Source organism: Podarcis raffonei, chromosome 2 (genome assembly GCF_027172205.1).
Source record: "Podarcis raffonei isolate rPodRaf1 chromosome 2, rPodRaf1.pri, whole genome shotgun sequence".
NCBI classification, from domain to species: domain Eukaryota; kingdom Metazoa; phylum Chordata; class Lepidosauria; order Squamata; family Lacertidae; genus Podarcis; species Podarcis raffonei.
In genome coordinates this window covers 126617928-126638174 of record NC_070603.1, presented here as the reverse complement: position 1 = coordinate 126638174, position 20247 = coordinate 126617928, and the positions used below count along the sequence as shown (strand labels likewise).

The window sequence follows — 20247 nt, the reverse complement described above, 5'->3', positions numbered from 1 at the left end:
CCAGGCGGATGTGGAATTGGGGAGGTTGGGGGCAAGTTGTATCTCCACTCCCCAAAGATTCAGCCCCTTTCCAAGACTTCAGACTGGCTGAATTGGAAGGGACCCCCAAGGGACATCTAGCCCCTCCTGCAATGCAGACCTACTCCCCCCCACCTCCTTCATACCCCTGATATCCACTTCTTCCTGCCAGGACCCATTCCGGGGGGGGGGCTCATTCTGCAGGGGATTCTTGGGATCCCAAGCACCACTCTCTTCTGTTTCGGCTTGGGGGGCTTTGCCCTCCCAGTATCTCTGGAGGACTTATTTTTTTGGGTGGGGGGAGAGAAAGAGGGAGGTCTGTATGTGTGGGGTCAGACTATCAAGGAAAGTAGCAAAACGCCAAGCCAACAAGTTATGGAAACCCCGGAGCTGCCCTGATGGAACCTGCAACATTGCAAATGAATCCTAAATGCTCCCCAAAGACCATCCAGCCCCACCCCTTGTAAGGGTCTCCTGCCTCCTACCGCGCCCCCTATCCTGCTCCCCTCCCTCCCTCCATGGCTACTGCTCTCTCCCAAACCCACATGGGTAACCAGGCAGCTGGCTCAATCCACCCACTTCCGGGTGCTCCCCCTTGCCCAATCGCCTCGCGAGGGGAAGCCACTGTGGAGAAAGGGCAGGGGCCATGTTGGGTCAGGGCAGCCGGTCCTCCCATGTTTGGAGCGGGAGGAAGGGCCCGCAGCCATCTTGAATGAGGGCAATTCTGTATCTGTCTGTTATACATACAAACCCAAAACACAATGCATCCTGTAGATTTAAGGATCTGTCCACAGTGGCCTACTTGTTATCAGAGGCCCAGAATCCTTGTTATCAGAGGCCCAGAATCGAGTGATCATGCTCTTCTGAAGTTTACTATACAGCGGAAAGGAGCAGCCAAGCATACTAGGACTCAATTTCTTGACTTTAAGAAAGCCGACTTCATAAAACTTAGGGAAGTGCTGGGTGAGATCCCATGGACAGTAATACTAAAAGGAAAGGGAGTTCATGATGGCTGGGAGTTTGTTAAGAGGGAGATAGTAAAAGCACAACTTCAGGCAATACCAATGAGACGGAAACATGGAAGGTGCCTAAAGAAGCCAGGGTGGCTATCTAAAGAACTTTTAACTGAGTTAAGATTAAAAAAAGGATGTGTACAAAAAATGGAAAAGGGGGGAAACCACCAAAGAGGAATTCAAACAAATAGCCAGCACGTGTAGACACAAAGTCAGAAAAGCTAAAGCACAGAATGAACTCAGGCTTGCTAGAGAGGTTAAAAGCAACAAAAAAGGCTTTTATGGGTATGTTCGTAGCAAAAGGATGAACAAAGAAACAGTGGGGTCACTCAGAGGAGAAGATGGTGAAATGCAAACAGGGGACACAGAAAGGGCTGAACTCCTCAATGCCTTCTTTGCCTCAGTCTTCTCCGATAAAGAAAACAATGCCCGACCTGAAGAATTTGGAACAAATGATTCAGCAGAGGAAACACAGCCCAGAATAACTAGGGAGATAGTACAAGAATACTTGGCTAGTTTAGATGTATTCAAGTCTCCAGGGCCAGACGAACTGCATCCAAGAGTATTAAAAGAACTGGCAGATGTGATTTCAGAACCACTGGCAGTCATCTTTGAGAATTCCTGAAGAGCAGGCGAAGTCCTGGCAGACTGGAGGAGGGCAAATGTTGCCCCTATTTTCAAAAAGGGGGAAAAGAGAGGACCCAAATAATTATCACCCAGTCAGTCTGACATCAATACCAGGGAAGATTCTGGAGCAGATCATTAAGCAAACAGTCTGTGAGCACCTAGAAAGGAATGCTGTGATCACCAATAGTCAGCATGGATTTCTGAAAAATAAGTCATGTCAGACTAACCTGATCTCGTTTTTTGACAGAATTACAAGCCTGGTAGATGAAGGGAACACAGTGGATATAGCCTACCTTGATTTCAGCAAGGCATTTGACAAGGTGCCCCATGATATTCTTTTAAAGAAGCTGGTAAAATGCGGTCTTGACTATGCTACCACTCAGTGGATTTGTAACTGGCTGACTGACCGAACCCAAAGGGTGCTCATCAATGGTTCCTCTTCATCCTGGAGAAGAGTGACTAGTGGGGTGCCCCAGGGTCCTGTCTTGGGCCCGGTCTTATTCAACATCTTTATCAACGACTTGGATGATGGACTCAAGGGCATCCTGATCAAATTTGCAGATGACACCAAACTGGGAGGGGTGGCTAACACCCCAGAGGACAGGATCACACTTCAAAACGACCTTGACAGATTAGAGAACTGGGCCAAAACAAACAAGATGAATTTTAACAGGGAGAAATGTAAAGTATTGCACTTGGGCAAAAAAAATGAGAGGTACAAATACAAGATGGGGGACACCTGGCTTGAGAGCAGTACATGTGAAAAGGATCTAGGAGTCTTGGTTGACCACAAACTTGACATGAGCCAACAGTGTGACGCGGCAGCTAAAAAAGCCAATGCAATTCTGGGCTGCATCAATAGGAGTATAGCATCTAGATCAAGGGAAGTAATAGTGCCACTGTATTCTGCTCTGGTCAGACCTCACCTGGAGTACTGTGTCCAGTTCTGCGCACCACAGTTCAAGAAGGACACTGACAAACTGGAACGTGTCCAGAGGAGGGCAACCAAAATGGTCAAAGGCCTGGAAATGATGCCTTATGAGGAACGGCTAAGGGAGCTGGGCATGTTTAGCCTGGAGAAGAGGAGGTTAAGGGGTGATATGATAGCCATGTTCAAATATATAAAAGGATGGCATATAGAGGAGGGAGAAAGGTTGTTTTCTGCTGCTCCAGAGAAGCGGACACGGAGCAATGGATCCAAACTACAAGAAAGAAGATTCCACCTAAACGTTAGGAAGAACTTCCTGACAGTAAGAGCTGTTTGACAGTGGAATTTGCTGCCAAGGAGTGTGGTGGAGTCTCCTTCTTTGGAGGTCTTTAAGCAGAGGCTTGACAACCATATGTCAGGAGTGCTCTGATGGTGTTTCCTGCTTGGCAGGGGGTTGGACTCGATGGCCCTTGTGGTCTATTCCAACTCTATGATTCTATGATCCACATTCCTTTGTAATAAAATACAAAATACATTTTTGCAGGCAAAAAAAAAGTTCAATATTGGGGAGGTGACAAAAACTTTTCCACACCAGGTACCCCCTGACCTTGTTATGCCACTACCCGGGGTGCAGGGAATGCATGGGGTCCCTGTTCAGATCATGCCGGGGGCGGGGGAGAGACCCCCAAGTCGGGGAGCAGAGGGTCCTCCCTTCTCCTCTCTGCCAATCCAGGGAGGGGACAAGTTCGCAGGAGGTCTGCAGCTCTGCTCTTCCTTGGGATCCAGATGCTGCCTTCCTTTTGGGGAAGGGGCTTTGGGTCAAGGAAATAAACCCCTTCAGATGGAGGGATAAGTCACCTTTGTGAACAGAGGATGTAGACAGATGAGAGCATTTGCACGTGGAGAAGAAAAGCCCTTCTGCATCTGCAGCAGCAAAGTCAGACCACTTCCTCTGTCCCAGATGCAACAACACATGTCTCTCCCCTATTCAGACTAAAGAAGTAGACAAACTAATGTGAAATCAAATTTCAGATGTATCCTCAGGAAATGCTAAAGCAAGGATAGAAGACTCCTTCTCCCAACCTTTTCGGACAAATGAGGAGGTATTATCAGTCACTGGGTAGCTTGTAATACTAACAGAGGACATGGAACACAAAAAATCCTTTTTGGCTCACTGTGATAAAATTCTTACTATCCTGATAGATACTTGTAAAACCTGTAAAAAATCTAGCAGAGCGTCTGTGGGTTTTGATCAAGAAGAAATGGAAATTGGTGCTGTCTCAAAAGAGGGAGTTCAAGGGGAGAAGCTGTGGGGAGGCAGGCGGAGGCGGGGTCTCCTTCCAGTCAGGGAGGGAGAGGAGACCCCCAAGAGCAAGGGCTGAGGGGACCCCCTGGGTGTGTGGGGCGGACAGAGGGGGGAGTGGAGGGAAAGGGCCCCTCGCTCAGGAACCCCCCAAGTCTGACTCCAGAACCTTGAAGAAGCCAAGCTGGGCCTGCCAGCCTCCAAGTCCCTTGACTTCTGCCTGGAAGGAGGCGTCTCCGGACACCAGCTTCGTCTCACCAACTTCTGGGATCCTTTTATTGTTTCATGTTGTCCTTATAAATCCCTTGGAGGCTTGTTTTAAAGTGAGTGGCGTCTGCATTTGAGGAAGGGCTGCCCCAGGGAAGATGGGGAGCTGCTTTTCTCCTGCTCTAGAGGGAAGACTCTGGAGCTGCGGACACCTGACTTGGAAGTGTCTTCCAATGCGCTCTGGGCTTTGGCAGCCTGGATCTCCCTTCGGATCTCGGATTCCTCTTCCCCCCTGGTGCCTTCTCTTGAGGAGGCTGCTTGAACCAGATGGAGCTGTTCCATTGCAGGAGACTCCTGGGGAAGCCCCGTCTCCCTTGCGCTGAGTCTGGCTCTGAGGGGGGCTCCTTGGGGCAGAGGGAGCCCCTAAGCGCAGGCGCAGAAGTGGGGAGAGGGAGGGTTGGGCTCGGGGCCCTGGGTTTGGCAAGGGTTAAGAGGAGCAGATCTGGAATCTTAGAGAGGAGAGGAAGTGAAGGGGCTGAAGGTCCTCCCTCCCACATCCCTTCCTGCTTTCTTCTCCTTTGCAAAAGCCCCTCCTGGACTCGGGTGAGTCTCCTCTCTCTTCCCTCTGAGGGTGCTGTGGGGAGAAGGGGGTCCCAGGGGGGCAGGGAGGATGAATGGGTGTCCCTGTTCAGATCATGCACAGTGGAGGAAGACCCCCAAGTCGGGGAGCAGAGGGTCCTCCTTTGTCCTCTCTGCCAAGCCAGGGAGGGGGCCACTTCGCAGGAGGTCTGCAGCTCTGTTCTTCCTTGGGATCCAGATGCTGCCTTCATTTTTAGGAGGGGGCTTTGGGTCAAGGAAAAGTGGGCAGGCAAAGAAACCCCTTTCAGATGGAGGGATAAGTCACTTTTGTGCACAGAGGCTGCAGCCAGATGAGAACATTCCCACGTGGGGGGAGCACAGGGAGAAGAAAAGCCCTTCTGCATCTGCAGCAGCACAACTGGACCACTTCCTGTGCCCCAGATGCAACAACACGTCTCTCCCCTGTCAGTCTCCACACCCACAGCTGGCGCTGTTACCTTCCAACAATTGGATCTCACTCCCAAAGACACACTCTTCCATTGTCTCCTAAGACAGATGGATGCCAACCAACCAACTGTAGCCGGATAGGAACATTCCCACATGGGGGGAGCACAGGGAGAAGAAAATAAGGGGTCCCAGGTCTCCATGGGGGAAAGCGTCCCTGAGTCCTGCGTTCAAGGCCAAGGCTTTCGCCTTTCAGGCTCTGGCCACTTTCTCTGTGGTGTTTATGGGAGCTGTAGAGATGGGTCACATGCAGACATTCCCAAGTTTAAGAAGCATCCCTTGAAAAAGATGGGCTCTTTATTTATACTGTCTTATACTTCTGCCTGTTTGGTCCTTATGTATTACCGTATTTTTCACTCCATGACACACTTTTTTCTTCCTAAAAAGGGGAAATGTCTGTGCGTCTTATGGAGCGAATGCGTGGTCCTTGGGGCCGAATTGCCCAGGGGCAGAAAGCAGATCATACTTTTTTAAAAAAAGAGGGAAGTGGGTGTTGAAACAAAGCCGCTGATCGGGGAGAGAGATATTAAACTGATAAGAACAGATACTACACTTGATCTTAGCCAAAAGGCTGAGAAGCGATCAGGGAGAGAGATAAGGGATGCTAGAGATAAAGGAAACTGCCTGGGAGGCGGGAGGTAAAGACAGCAAACTTGCAAGAAGAGAAGACAGGAAGACTAAAGCAATAAGGAGAGAAATTAGAAGAAAAGGAGGAGCAAAAAACTGCTCTCGCTAAGGAAAAGACACTAAGGCAAACCAGAGGGAAGAGAGTGCTGAAAGGAAACAGCTGATCGGTGAGATTGGAAGAGAGATAAGGGTCGCTGCCTGGGAGAGAGGAGGTAAAAGCCCATGGAGCCAAAGGATTTTTACATTGTTGTTGTTGTTTAGTCGTTTAGTCGTGTCCGACTCTTCGTGACCCCATGGACCAGAGCACGCCAGGCACCTCTGTCCTCCACTACCTCCCGCAGTTTGGTCAAACTCATGCTGGAAACCTCGAAAACACTATCCAACCATCTCGTCCTCTGTCGCCCCCTTCTCCTTGTGCCCTCCATCTTTCCCAGCATCAGTGTCTTTTCCAGGGAGTCTATTCTTCTCATGAGGTGGCCAAAGTACTGGAGCCTCAGCTTCACGATCTGTCCTTCCAGTGAGCACTCAGGGCTGATTTCATTAAGAATGGATGCGTTTGATCTTCTTGCAGTCCATGGGACTCTCAAGAGTCTTCTCCAGCACCATAATTCAAAAGCATCAATTCTTCAGCGATCAGCCTTCTTTATGGTCCAGCTCTCACTTCCATACATCACTACTGGGAAAACCATGGCTTTAACTATACGGACCTTTGTTGGCAAGGTGACGTCTCTACTTCTCAAGATGCTGTCTAGGCCTGTCATTGCCCTTCTCCCAAGAAGCAGGCGTCTTTTAATTTCGTGGCTGCTGTCACCATCTGCAGTGATCATGGAGCCCAAGAAAGTAAAATCTCTCACTGCCTCCATTTCTCCCCCTTCTATTTGCCAGGAGGTGATGGGACCAGTGGCCATGATCTTCGTTTTTTTGATGTTGAGCCTCAGACCATATTTTGTGCTCTCCTCTTTCACCCTCATTAAAAGGGTCTTTAATTCCTCCTCACTTTCTGCCATCAAGGTTGTGTCATCTGCATATCTGAGGTTGTTGATATTTCTTCCGGCAATCTTAATTCCAGCTTGGGATTCATCCAGCCCAGCCTTTCGCATGATGTATTCTGCATATAAATTAAATAAGCAGGGAGATAAAATACAGCCTTGTCGTACTCCTTTCCCAATTTTGAACCAATCAGTTGTTCCATATCCAGTTCTAACTGTAGCTTCTTGTCCCACATAGAGATTTCTCAGGAGACAGATGAGGTGATCAGGCACTCCCATTTCTTTAAGAACTTGCCATAGTTTGCTGTGGTCGACACAGTCAAAGGCTTTTGCATAGTCAATGAAGCAGAAGTAGATGTCTTTCTGGAACTCTCTAGCTTTCTCCATAATCCAACGCACGTTTGCAATTTGGTCTCTGGTTCCTCTGCCTCTTCTAAATCCAGCTTGCACTTCTGGGAGTTCTTGATCCACATACTGTTTGAGCCTTCCTTGTAGAATTTTAAGCATAACCTTGCTAGTGTGTGAAATGAGTGCAATTGTGCGGTAGTTGGAGCATTCTTTGGCACTGCCCTTCTTTGGGATTGGGATGTAGACTGATCTTCTCCAATCTTCTGGCCACTGCTGAGTTTTCCAAATTTGCTGGCATATTGAGTGTAGCACCTTAACAGCATCATCTTTTAAAATTTTAAATAGTTCAGCTGGAATACCATCACTTCCACTGGCCTTGTTATTTGCCGTGCTTTCTAAGGTCCATTTGACTTCACTTTCCAGGATGTCTGGCTCAAGGTCAGCAACCACACTACCTGGGGTGTACGAGACATCCATATCTTTCTGGTATAATTCCTCTGTGTATTCTTGCCACCTCTTCTTGATGTCTTCTGCTTCTGTTAGGTCCTTACCACTTTTGTCCTTTATTATGGTAATCTTTGTACGAAATGTTCCATTTCGTACAAACATTTCGTACATTTCGTACAAAGATTTTTACATTGGATCACCCCAAATTCACCATCAGATCACATAGCATGTTCATGGCTACAGCCTGCACCAAAAAAATCACACACTCACTGTTGCGTGGGGCCACAGTGATGCAAAAACGTGGTTACAAAGCACAGATCCACATTTGATCCTCAGGATTTTTGCATTGGGTCACCCCAAATTCACCATCAGATCACATGTTTGTGGTCACAGCATGAACCACAAAAATCATACACCCACTGTTTCATTCAGAATATTTTTTTTCTTGTTTTCCTCCTCTAAAAACTAGGTGCATCTTATGGTCAGGTGCCTCTTATGTAGCGAAAAATACAATTATTCATAACTTTTCAAATATGTTCACTTATATTGCTGCAAACAGTTTATAAAGGTAAAGGGACCCCTGACCATTAGGTCCAGTCGTGGCCAACTCTGGGGTTGCGGCGCTCATCTCGCTTTACTGGCCGAGGAAGCCAGCGTACAGCTTCCAGGTCATGTGGCCAGCAGGACTAAGCCGCTTCTGGCGAACCAGAGCAGCGCACGGAAACGCCGTTTACCTTCCTGCCGGAGCAATACCTATTTATCTACTTGCATTTTGACGTGCTTTCGAACTGCTAGGTTGGCAGGAGCAGGGACCGAGCAACGGGAGCTCACCCTGTCGCGGGGATTCAAACCTCCGACCTTCTGATCGGCAAGTCCTTGGCTCTGTGGTTTAACCCACAGCGCCAGCGTCCGCAAACAGTTTATAGTCGCAGTTTAATAATGAAATCGGTCGGACATTTTAAGGATTTGTTATGTCCTTATCTTGTTTGGGTATCCAAGTAATGTTTGCCTCTTTTCAGGTTTCTGGGGTTTGTCCCGTTTCCAGCAATTGGTTCATAATATCTTTTACAGAAGAGGCTCATCCTTTAATTCTTTCCAGTAGCCCACAGAGAGGCCACCTGGCTTCCCCAGGAAGAACTTTCCAATAGTAAGAGTGGACAGTGAAAAGGAACTATATCGGAAGGGAGTAGACTCCTCTTTATTGGAGGTTTTTAGGAAGAATTTGGATGGCCATTTGTCATGGGTGCTTGAAACGAGATTTCTGCATTGGAGGGCGTTGGATAAGATTCCAAATTTATTATTCTTTATTCACCCTGCTTTGAGCTCTTAAATGTTTTCAACCCTGTGTGAATTATTTGGTGGGCCATGAGACTAGCACTCTGACTGAAGCTTTCCCCACATTCTAAACACTAAGAATTTTCCCCTCTTGTATGAATTATTTCATGAAAAGTGAGGTGGGCACTTTGACAGAAGCTCTTTCCACATTCAAAGCATTGATATGGTTTGTGACCTATATGAATTCTTTGATGGGAAGTGAGATTGTGCTTGAGACTGAAGCTCTTTCCACATTCCAAGCAGTGATAGGGTTTCTCCCCTGTATGAATTCTTTGATGGGAAGTGAGAGTCTCGCTTTGACTGAAGCTTTTTCCACATTCCAAGCAGTGATAGGGTTTCTCTCTTGTATGAATTATTTGATGAAAAGTGAGATGGGCACTTTGACTGAAGCTTTTTCCACATTCCAAGCAGTGATAGGGTTTCTCCCCTGTATGAATTATTTGATGAAAAGTGAGATGGGCACTTTGACTGAAGCTCTTTCCACATTCAAAGCACTGATACAGTTTCTCTCTACTGTGAGTTCTTTCATGGGAAGTGAGGCTATCCCTCTGAACGAAGCTCCTTCCTTGATGGGAGATGGACTGGGAGTTCTGACCGATGTTCTCTCCACACATAGAATATTTAGATGACTTCTCCGATATGTGGATTCTGTTGGGCTCCCCCTTGTTCTTTCCTTCCAATTCATCACCATCTGCAATGAAGAGAGCAGCAAATTAGAGCCTCAGGAAGAAATGGAACTCCAGATTATTGAACATTTTTAATGAATGCTTTTGATAGAGGAAGAACTGAAGGGAGTTAAGATGTGAGGCCTTACTATAGTTTTCACTTCCTTAGTTGCCTGGTATTAACTGACATATTGCTTGGCTTTTATCTGGGATAGATTTTGTTCTGACTCAATCCTGGAATCCACTCCATCTCCAAGGTCAGTCATCTCTTTGGTCAATCAAATGCAAACAGAAGCCAAAACAAAAACAAACCTGACAGAAGTTTTGTTTTGACATTTAGAAGTCCTGGGCAGTTAAGACAAGCCTGGTTATTGTTTGAAAAGGCATGACTAGATGAAGTACATTCACAGAGAAAACAGTTGTTATCCTGTTGTGTTCTGAAGGCAAAGGAAGGACTGGACCTGATTAATACAATAGACCTGAGACTTGACCAGCAAGACTCTGGGAGGAAGTGCGATCCCCACTCCCTGGCCCAGTCCGTTTTTATTAACCAAAGAACTTTAACACAACGTTTGTAAGAACCAATCTGATTTCCTTTGAGAATTTCAAAAAATCCCCACGTGGGGACAAAGTAGATCAGAGGAGGCCTCTTAACTACAAAGAACTATTTGCTATTTGAGCATTCATACATGTTTAGGCTAAAATAAACAGGAACCCAGGAAGAATGCATTTAGCAAACCCAGAGGTAACAAACAGGCAGTAAAAGGAAAGAGAGGACAGGCAAGGAAAGACAGGCATTTTACCATCTCCTTGTGAACTCTGTTGTGCTGCTGCAGATGCAGAAGGGCTTTTCTTCTCCCTGTGCTCTCCCCACGTGGGAATGTTCTCATCTGGCTGCAGCCTCAGTTCACAAAAGTGACTTATCCATCCCTCTGAAGGGGGTTTCTTTGCCTGCCCAGTTTTCCTTGACCCAAAGCCCCCTCCCCCTAAAGGAAGGAGCGCCTGGATCCCAAAGGAAGAACAGAGCTGCATATTTCCTGTGAACTGGCCCCCTCCCTCGCTTGGCAGAGAGGACGAGGCAGGACCCTCTGCTCCCTGACTTGGAGGTCTTCCCCCCCCAGGCATGATCTGAACAGGGACCCCCATGCACCCCTGGGACCCCCTTCTCCCCATTGCACCCTCAGGGGGAGGAGAGAGAAGACTCACCGGAGTCCAGGAGGGGCACCAAGGAAGCTTTTGCTATGGAGAGAAAAGAAAGCAGGAAGGGAGGGGGAGGGGGGAATTTACCCATGGAGGACCTTGACTCCCCGTCCTCTCTAGGAATCCAGCTCTGCTCCTTTTAACCCTTTGCAAGCCGAGGGCACCCCCTCCCTCTCCATTCCTGCACTTTTCCGCTTCTGCCCCTGCACTTAGGGGCTCCCCTTCCTCCCCCCTCCTCCATCTGTGCCAAGGACTCTGCCCCAAGGAGCCCACAGCTTATCCAGACTAACCGCAAGGGAGACGGGGGTTCCCCATTACTATTCTGCCACATACCCTTGGATCCACACTTTGAAGCAGCTACATATTGTTAAACTTTAGAAATTCATAAGAAGTCACATCGTTGTTTCAATCTTCTCTGTTCCAATGGCATTTCGGACCCAGGGAAGTGAGGCATAATGGGAGGGGTGAGTGAGCCCACCATAATCCAGAGATGTACAGGGACTTCCCAAGGAGTCATGACCGGTGACATCCTGCCCCAAGAGTGGTAAACAGATAACCGTCTCAGTCACAATCCCTACCCACTCTAGAGTGGGACCAAGCCCAGACAAGACCAAGGGGTGTATTTGAACTGTCCATGCTTTCCTTTGCAATGTGATGGAAGACTATATTTGATGGACGGGGCCAAGCCTGGAGCTCAGGGTCTACCTGAGACCACACCTTTTCTGTGACAGATCTATGATGCCTTGAGGATGCTTCTGGAAATGTATTGTGGGAAACCCTAATCCCCTAATCCCAGAGGAGACCAGCAGGGAAGTACTGGAGCCAGGGAGGGGGTGAAGGGGAGAGGCTCCATGGGGGCCCAGACTCTGAGAGGGAGAGAGTCTTGCAGGGGAGTCAGCAAGAGAAGGGAGAGGGGGGTCAGAAGAAGGGTCATCTAGTCCCACCCCCCGCAAGGCAGGAAGGCTTGATGGAGCGGGGTCTGGTCTGCTCTCCAGAGGGCTCTTTCCTTGACGCCCTCAGGGATGGGGTCCAGTCTTTGTCCAGCAAGGGGGGTGAGCAGCCCCCAAACTAGGAAGCACCCCATGGCTCTGCTTGCCTGCGCAGCACCCACCCCCGCCTGCTCCTTGGTCCCCGGAGACAGGGCACCCCTCCAGGGGTCCGAGAGAGGAAGGTTTGCCGACCTGCCCCCCCCCGAGCCCCCTCCCTCCCCCCCCCCCCGCATTGCCTCATGGAGGGCAGCCTGGCAAGCCCGGGGCAGCCAGCTCAGCCTCTCTTTCCCCGGAGGGGCCCCAGGCCTGGCCCTGCAGCCCAGAGAGGCTTCCCGTGGGGCTCTGGCAGGGGCTCCCCCATTTCCAGGGGGCAGCAGGACCCTCTGCTCCCAGACTTGGGGGTCTCCCCCTGCAGGCCTGGGACCCCCTTCTCCCCCAGGCACCCCAAGGGGGGAGAGAGAGAGAGAGAGAGAGAGGAGACTCACCGGACTCTTCCCAGGAGGGAAACCGAGGTAGCACGGGGAGGAGACAGAGAGGCCGGAAGGGGCGCGGAGGGAGGGGACTCTGCTCTGGAGGACCCGCCCCCTGCCGTCTCTACTTCCTGTCCTCTCTAGGACTCCAGCTCTGCTCCATTTAACCCTTTGCAAGCTGAGCGCAGCCAGCAGGCCGCTCTCCCTCCCTCCCAGAATCCGGATGGTCCAGGGCATGTGCAGAGTTCTCTGTGATTCTGGGCTCAGAGGCCATGAAGACAGCAGCCTCGTGCCCTGCCCCCAGATGTGCGGGCGAGGTATAAATAATGTATTATTATTATTATTATTATTATTATTATTATTATTATTAATATTATTATACTTCACCTGCTCACTAGCCAACTGAAAGTCTGTTGCAATATTAGGAGGGTACCTGAGAGAGACACCAGTCCCTTTGGAGGAAATGGCTCCGTTGGCAAAGCAGGAGACTCTCGATCTCCGGGTCATGGGTTCAAGCCCCACGTGAGGCCAAAGATTCCTGCATTGCAGGGGGTTGGGCTGGATGACCCTCGGGGTCCCTTCCATGAATCTATTCCGTGAAAGAGAACTGGGTCCCACCTGACCAAGTGAACTTCCAGAGGGATGCATCTCCGATGGGGCGCCCCCAGCTCGCCGCTCTGCCTCCTTCCCCAATTCTGGGGGGGGCAGCTGGTTTTCTGCTCTTTCCCCTTTCAAGGCATCTTGTCCCTCCTCCGGCCAGGCCAGAATCAGCATCTCCCGCGGGAGACCCCTTGCTTAGGGTGCCTTTCGGGGGGCTGGGAGAGGGGTCCCCTTCCCCCTCCCTTCTGCCCCGCCTTGTAGCTTCAAGAACACTGTCCCACCATCTTGTCCTCTGTTGTCCCCTTCTCCATCTTTCCCAGCATCAAGGTCTTTTCCAAGGAGTCTTCTCTTCTCATGAGGTGGCCAAAGTATTGGAGCCTCAGCTTCAGGATCTGTCCTTCCAGTGAGCACTCAGGGCTGATTTCCTTCAGAATGGAGAGGTTTGATCTTCTTGCGGTCCATGGGACTCTCAAGAGTCTCCTCCAGCACCATAATTCAAAAGCATCAATTCATCGGCGATCAGCCTTCTTTATGGTCCAGCTCTCACTTCCATACATCACTACTGGGAAAACCATGGCTTTAACTATTCGGACCTTTGTTGGCAAGGTGATGTCTCTACTTTTTAAGATGCTGTCTAGGTTGGTCATTGCTTTCCTCCCAAGAAGCAGGCGTCTCTTAATTTCGTGACTGCTGTCACCATCTGCAGTTATCATGGAGCCCAAGAAAGTAAAATCTCTCACTGCCTCCGTTTCTCCCCCTTCTATTTACCAGGAGGTGATGGGACCAGTGGCCATGATCTTCGTTTTTTTGATGTTGAGCTTCCCCCTCCCTCCTGCCCAGCCCTCCTTCCGGGGATCCGAAATCGAAAGGGAAAGCGCGGACGGAGTCTCCGCCATCGCCGCTCGCTGCCTCTCCTTGCTCTCTCCCTGCGGAGCCTCATGGCTGCCCAACCCGCTCCGCTCGGCGCCAAGCGGCTCCCGCTGCTGCTGCTGCTGCTGCTGGGTAGGTCGAGGCCGGACACGCTGCGAGGGTTGAATACTTTAATTTGAGATGGAGCTTACTGTCAGCGCTGCCCAAGGTCCCAGCTCACACAAGACCAACGCTGCTTCTTTCTTTAGTATAAAAGTCTTTATTGAAGTTCAGTTTCACTTCCAGACGCGCAGCGCGCAACGCTACGTCTATACCTTAGACCGCCGGAGCTCCATCTGAATCTCCTCCCCCCTGACACCAGTTTAAGATTCTAGCCTTACTCCACCTCTTCCTCTGTTCCTTCCTTCTCTGGGTCCGCCTGCTAGTCGGAGTCTCACCCTTCCTAGACTCCTCTGACGCTGAGTCCCCTGACTCTTCCCCCTCCCTCCTTCGGGCTTTTGGACCTGGCTCCCAATCCGGGTTTTCTGCTGTCCCGCGCTCCTGCACATTTGAACTTGGCGCGTGCGCGCAGCCTCCCACTTTCCTTCTGACCGTTACACTTGTGTCACTGCTCCCTCCTTCGGGGAGGCTAGCTGGACCTGGCCTTCCCTCCGTTTCCCCACTTTCCGATGGGGGCGTGGTTATCCCTGACTCATCTTCTCTCCCCACTGGAGGAGAGGCTGGTCCTGACTCATGTGACTCTTCCCCCCCACTGTGCTCTGGTGGGGGAACTGGTCCTGATCCTCCGCTGCTCCCTTGGGAGTCCCCGCTGGCCCCTTGTTTCTGGAGCGTCCCCCCTGGGACCCCCCTTGCCCTTACCATAGACGCCCCCTTCTGGGAATCTTCTGATTCGCTGGAGAAGCTCATGGAATCTCTCGGGTCACTGTCATATTCCCCTACGCTCCCCTCGGATTCCTCTCCTCCGCTCTCTATTTGCTCTCTCCCCTGTGCTTCTGCTCCTGAGCCTCTGACAGTATGTAACCCGAGGTACTACAGTATCTATATCTGGCCACAGTGATCCATGCGACGGTCACCTCCAGGCTTGACTACTGTAATTCGCTCTACGCGGGGCTGCCCTTGAAGCTGTCCCAGAAACTCCAGCGGGTGCAGAATGCTGCAGCGAGGCTCCTCACGGGGTCTCTGCCATGGGAGCAGATTCACCCAGTGCTTTTCAAGCTGCACTGGCTCCCGGTGGAGTACAGGGTCAGATTTAAGGTGCTGCTTTTGACCTTTCAAGCCCTTCACGGCCTAGGACCCTCGTACCTACGGGACCACCTCTCCCGGTCTCCCCCACGGAGAGCCTCAAGGTCCATAAAGAGCAACACCCTAGTGGTCCCAGGCCCTAAGCAAGTTAGATTGGCTTCAACCAGAGCCAGGGCCTTTTCAACTCTGGCTCCGGCCTGGTGGAACACTCTGCCTCATGAGACCAGGGCCCTGCAGGATCTGATTTCTTTCCGCAGGGCCTGTAAGACAGAGTTGTTCCGCCTCGCCTTTGGCTTGGAGCCAATTTGATTCCCTCCCTCCCTCTCTTTCTTTTTTCTTTCTCCTCCTGCGATGAGGCTGCATCTTAATATTTTAATGTTTCAATATTTTACTGTTGTATTTTAATTTTGTTTTTAAGTTGTATTTGATACGGAAGGAGGGGGGGTATCTTCCCTTATCCTTCCGCCGGTCACCAGAGGGTCCGAGGCGATGACCTCGAGGGCACCTGGTTTTACCTTGACCCCTCAGCCCCCACACCGTTACACAAGCACCACACTCTACCTCAAGCCCCATAAGTAAAGTGCTTTCCCCCCTTTCTCTATAGGGGCGAAATAAGCCCACCTTTTCTTAAGCCCCCCCTCGCTCTATCTTTACTGTGGGTAGAGCTCCTGCACGCCTCATTTAACCTCCTGACGGCTCCCCGCTGGGAGAACAATGGAACTGAAACTCGTGAACTCCTAAAAGTGTCAAATCTCGCAACAATGTATCTATTTTGTTTCCGACTTCAATTATCAATATGGGAATAGACTGAAATGGACTAAAACTTCAGAAATTCGTATAAAATCAGTCATAGCACCGATTTCCTTGGTTCTGGTGCCGATCGACTCAGTTTCTTCAGGACTTCATGACACCTCCTCTGCCTCCATGATCCCTCGAGCGAGGAGTCACGTACACAGGAAGACCCTAATCCGGTCAAATCACTCTGCCCAACCTTTCCTCCGGGCAATGCCAGGTGGTAGACTTTACATACTTGGGCTATTGTCGTCCCATCACCGGTGCTCAGGAAGCGCTTATCCGTGCATAATCCCCCCTCCCTCCTCCATATGTTAATCTGTGTAACCCAACCTCTCTTTGAAATATTCATGATGTAATCCATGTAACCCAACCTCTCTTTAATGTATTCATGACGCAACTATGATGTATTTTGCACTGTATTCTGGGACATGGAGGGAAGTTTCAAAAACTCAGGTCACCCCTTTCTCGGGGTTCAATCTCGCCTTGAACCTGTTGCGAAATAAACTTGGATCTTCTGCAGCTTGCTCCTGTCTCCGGCTGAGCTCATTTTCCTCCGCAGGGACCCGCGGACTTAGTCCGACGAGCTGGGTGGCAGAGCAGCCTCGCACCCAGATTTTCCCCGTAACATATTCATGCAACTTATTTTTATTATTGCTTGTTAGCCACCCTGAGCCTGGCCTTGGCTGGGGAGGGTATAAATAAAATTTATTATTTTTTTTAATCTATTATCCATGTTATCCATTTTAAACTCTTAGGGCTTAAAATCATTTGCAATAACTGTGCTGGGTGCCAGAGCCCCAAGAGGCCCAGGGGAGCCACCAGCGGACTTTGACTGAGACCCAGGGATAGGAATAAAGCGAAGTTATGATGAGGGCCAACAGGCCTGGCTCCGGGTTCAACCACACACCCACACACAATTTAAATTGAGAATACTTGAATAATAAAAAGGGAAATAAAAAGTGAATAGAGAACAAAGAAATAAAAAAATAAAAAAGGGGGAAGGTATATCACTAAATATGCAAACAACTACAGTTCCATGCATGCTTCTCTGGTATATAGGTACAGTGCGTTTCCCCCTAAAAATTGTTTAGGGTTACTCTCATTTTGACTCAAGAAAATCACCATTTTATAATGGTGTATAATAAATACAGTAAATGTATTTATTACATTTATATGTATTACATTACATTATAAATACAGTAAATACAGTAAATAATACTGTATAATAAATACAGTAAATGGACAACAGAAATCATCTCAAGAACTCAGGAGTCCTATTGTTGTGGATTAATTTAATCTAGTTATGCTTATTCTGAATGTACTTCAAATTGTTTTCCAACCTCAGCATTTACACGATTCAGAGGTATCTGAACCAAGCAAACTGCTTGGTTGTTTTGGTTTATTAACTGGCATTTAAATCCCATTAAACAGACAAAACAAATCCTCCTTAGAGGGCATCTTGTTCTCGCTGAGATTCCTGCATCGCAGGGGTTGGACTAGATGACCCTCGGGGGTCCCTTCCAATTCTGTGATTCTGCGAGTTGAACTGAACTGGCTGAAACAGAACGGTGGAGTTGGGAACCCCAAAGGTCATCCACTCCAACCCCCTGCGATGTAGATTGGGGGGGTCCGGCAGGGGAGAGACAAGGCTTGTCATCCCCCCCAGACACTGGTTCACCTCCCCCCGCTTTGTCCCCCCAGCAGACCCCTCTGGGGCCCTGTGGGGCGGTCAGGCCTCGGCCACCCCCCCGCCCTGGCTGAGTCGGAATGCCAGCGAGGCGGAATCCTCCTGCGAGATCAACGCTTACGCGCCGCAAGAGTCCCGCGCCCTGGAGAGGGGCAAGTGGCTGATCACCAGCATCCAGTTTGAAGCTCAACATCAAAAAAACAGAGATCATGGCCACTGGTCCCATCACCTCCTGGCAAATAGAAGGGGAAGAAATGGAGGCAGTGAGAGATTTTACTTTTTTGGGCTCCATGATCACTGCAGATGGTGACAGCAGCTGCTAAATTAAAAGACGTCTGCTTTTTGGGAGAAAAGCAATGACAAACCTAGACAGCATCTTAAAAAGCAGAGACATCACCTTGCCAACAAAGGTCCGTATAGTTCAAGCTGTGGTTTTCCCAGTAGTGATGTATGGAAGTGAGAGCTGGACCATAAAGAAGGCTGATCGCCGAAGAATTGATGCTTTTGAATTCTGGTGCTGGAGGAGACTCTTGAGAGTCCCATGGACTGCAAGAAGATCAAACGCATCCATTCTTAAAGAAATCAGCCCTGAGTGCTCAGTGGAAGGACAGATCCTGAAGCTGAGGCTCCAATACTTTGGCCACCTCATGAGAAGAGGAGACTTCCTGGAGAAGACACTGATGCTGGGAAAGATGGAGGGCACAAGGAGAAGGGGGCGACAGAGGATGAGATTGTTGGATAGTGTTTTCGAGGTTACTAGCATGAGTTTGACCAAACTGCGGGAGGTAGTGGAGGACAGAGGTGCCTGGCGTGCTCTGGTCCAGGGGGTCACGAAGAGTCGGACACGACTAAAGGACTAAACAACAACAAGATCAAGACCACCCCCAGAAACATCATACATATATCACAGAAGGGGTGTAACCTAAGACGACCCCTCAGATACATCACACCTACATCACAAAAAAGGCGGTCTAAACAGAACATTTGAATATTGTTTTTCTCCTGTTGTTGTTTATCTCCTGTCTGGCAGGTTACTTGATTGGATTGCCTGGGGAGCCTGGCTAGTCTTTTGTAATGATAAATACTTAGTTCCTGGCCCAGGTCACAAGCTCACACCCTGTTCAAACACCCTTAAGACAGGATTTGTGAAGGAAAAGACAATGGGGAGGCTTTTCCACTTTGACCTTGCAGAGAAAACATTTGCTCAGTTTAGGAATCAAAATGGCTCCAGGTCAGTCTTCCTGTGCTGATCTATGTATGTGCGGTTATGAACATTACTATATATCTAAGACCTCAAAATTCCTATCACAGTCACCCCAAGAGTCAGTGCTAGGAGAAGGGCTCCACCTGCAGAAATAGGGGAAAGACCAGGCTGGAGAATCCCCTTCTGGCCCCTCGGGGTCCCAGGAGCCCTTTCTGGACGGCCCTCACTTGGAGGACCCCAGTTCAGCCAGTTCCCCAGAGTCCCCCCACTGGGCTCCAGTGGCCCCCTGAGGCCTGCAGGGATCTGGAGTGGGAGTGACTTCTGTTGAACTACCGCCTAAAGGAGAGGAACAGAGGTCTTGGCCCATTTTGGGGGCAGACGAGGGCTGTCAAGTTGAAAGGGCACATTCAGGCATAATATTTGTAACTTTTAACTTGAAAGATGTGCCCCCCCATAATTTCCATAACATTATCTCAAGTCTCCTCTCAACTGTAAATCTCTCCCTCTTTCCAGGCTCACAATCGACTTCTAACACGTTCTTCACTTAGTTGTAAAGCTAGCAAGGAAAGGAGCCCCTGAGGGATTATTCTCCACAACTCAAGTTGTCAAGATCAACCATTCTCCGAAGGGCCCCCCTTCTTTTGGGTGTCTGTCCAAACCTCAGCCTTGGAAGGCAGGCAGGGTCATCTCTTTTCTCCCACACCTTCCACCATGAGGGGAATGCACTGGGGTTGTGAGGGAGAGAGAGAGACCCCCCTGCCACCCCTTTATCCGAAAGCCCTCCTTTCTGCTCCCCTCCCAAGAGGGTCCCCCTTGTGTCTCTGCGTGTCTCTGAGGGACGAGAGAGGAGGCGCCCCTCCCCCCGCTGCTTCTTTCCCTCAGCGACTTTTCCCGCCTTTTCCCAACTGCCCGCCCTTCGAAATCTGAGCCTCGCCTCAGTTTTGGCGCCAAGGGTTCCTGGCAGACCAGGCGGCAGTTTCCCGGGGCTTTAGGGGCGGATTTCCATTTGCTACGTCTAATATCCGCTTTGGGTCGAGTTTGGGGCTGGCATAAAGTACCTCTTTTTTCAATTGATCTGAAGGTATAAATTATTGGCCCAAAGCTGCTTTATTGATTAGCCATTTTCCATGGGTCCTTTGTAGGTGGGTCTCCTGCAAGCTTATTACAGTAAATCTCATTTTGGCCTCCCCCCAAGATCGCGAGTGCGTTTCATTTCTCGCCTGGGACACTTCCTCATCTCCCTATTTTCCTGGTGGGGGAAAGGGGATTTTCGGGAGGGGGAGGGGTCTCCTGGCTGGGAAGCCCCCTCCCTCCCCCCCTGAGCTGGAGGGTGTTTTTGGAGGGGTGTCTGGAGGGAGCCATTTCTGAGCCCAAGGCACCTCCCGCCACTAGGCAGCCCTTCGCCTCTTCTCCCTCCCAGGAGATAAGGGGGGAGATAAGGGGGGCAGCCCCTAGAGCGCAGAAGCAGGAAAACTGAAGGCAGGGAGAGGGAGGGGAGGACTCGGCTTGCCAAGGGTTAAAAGGAGCAGAGCTGGATTCCTAGAGAGGGCAGGAAGTGAAGGGGGAGGGGGCAAGGTCCTCCAGAGCAGAAGCCCCTCCC

The 20247-nt window shown here is 49.9% G+C and overlaps 3 protein-coding genes and 1 pseudogene across 3 annotated transcripts in view; 1 reads left to right on the top strand and 3 right to left on the bottom strand.

The window, feature by feature from the left end:
• The window catches only part of LOC128409528 (zinc finger protein 883-like), a 451816-nt gene extending 440920 nt beyond the window's left edge, over positions 1 to 10896 (bottom strand). The window contains exon 1 of the mRNA XM_053380055.1: positions 10797 to 10896. Within this exon, the coding sequence (XP_053236030.1) occupies positions 10797 to 10881 (85 nt within the window). The 5' untranslated portion in view covers positions 10882 to 10896. The remainder of the gene's footprint in view (positions 1 to 10796) is intronic.
• The window catches only part of LOC128409540 (zinc finger protein 883-like), a 346762-nt gene that overhangs the window by 214779 nt on the left and 111736 nt on the right, over positions 1 to 20247 (bottom strand). The window lies entirely within an intron of this gene.
• The window catches only part of LOC128409534 (zinc finger protein 345-like), a 143433-nt gene that overhangs the window by 68881 nt on the left and 54305 nt on the right, over positions 1 to 20247 (top strand). The gene's annotated exons all lie outside the window — the stretch shown is intronic.
• Positions 5665 to 5762, bottom strand: LOC128409665 (uncharacterized; annotated as a pseudogene).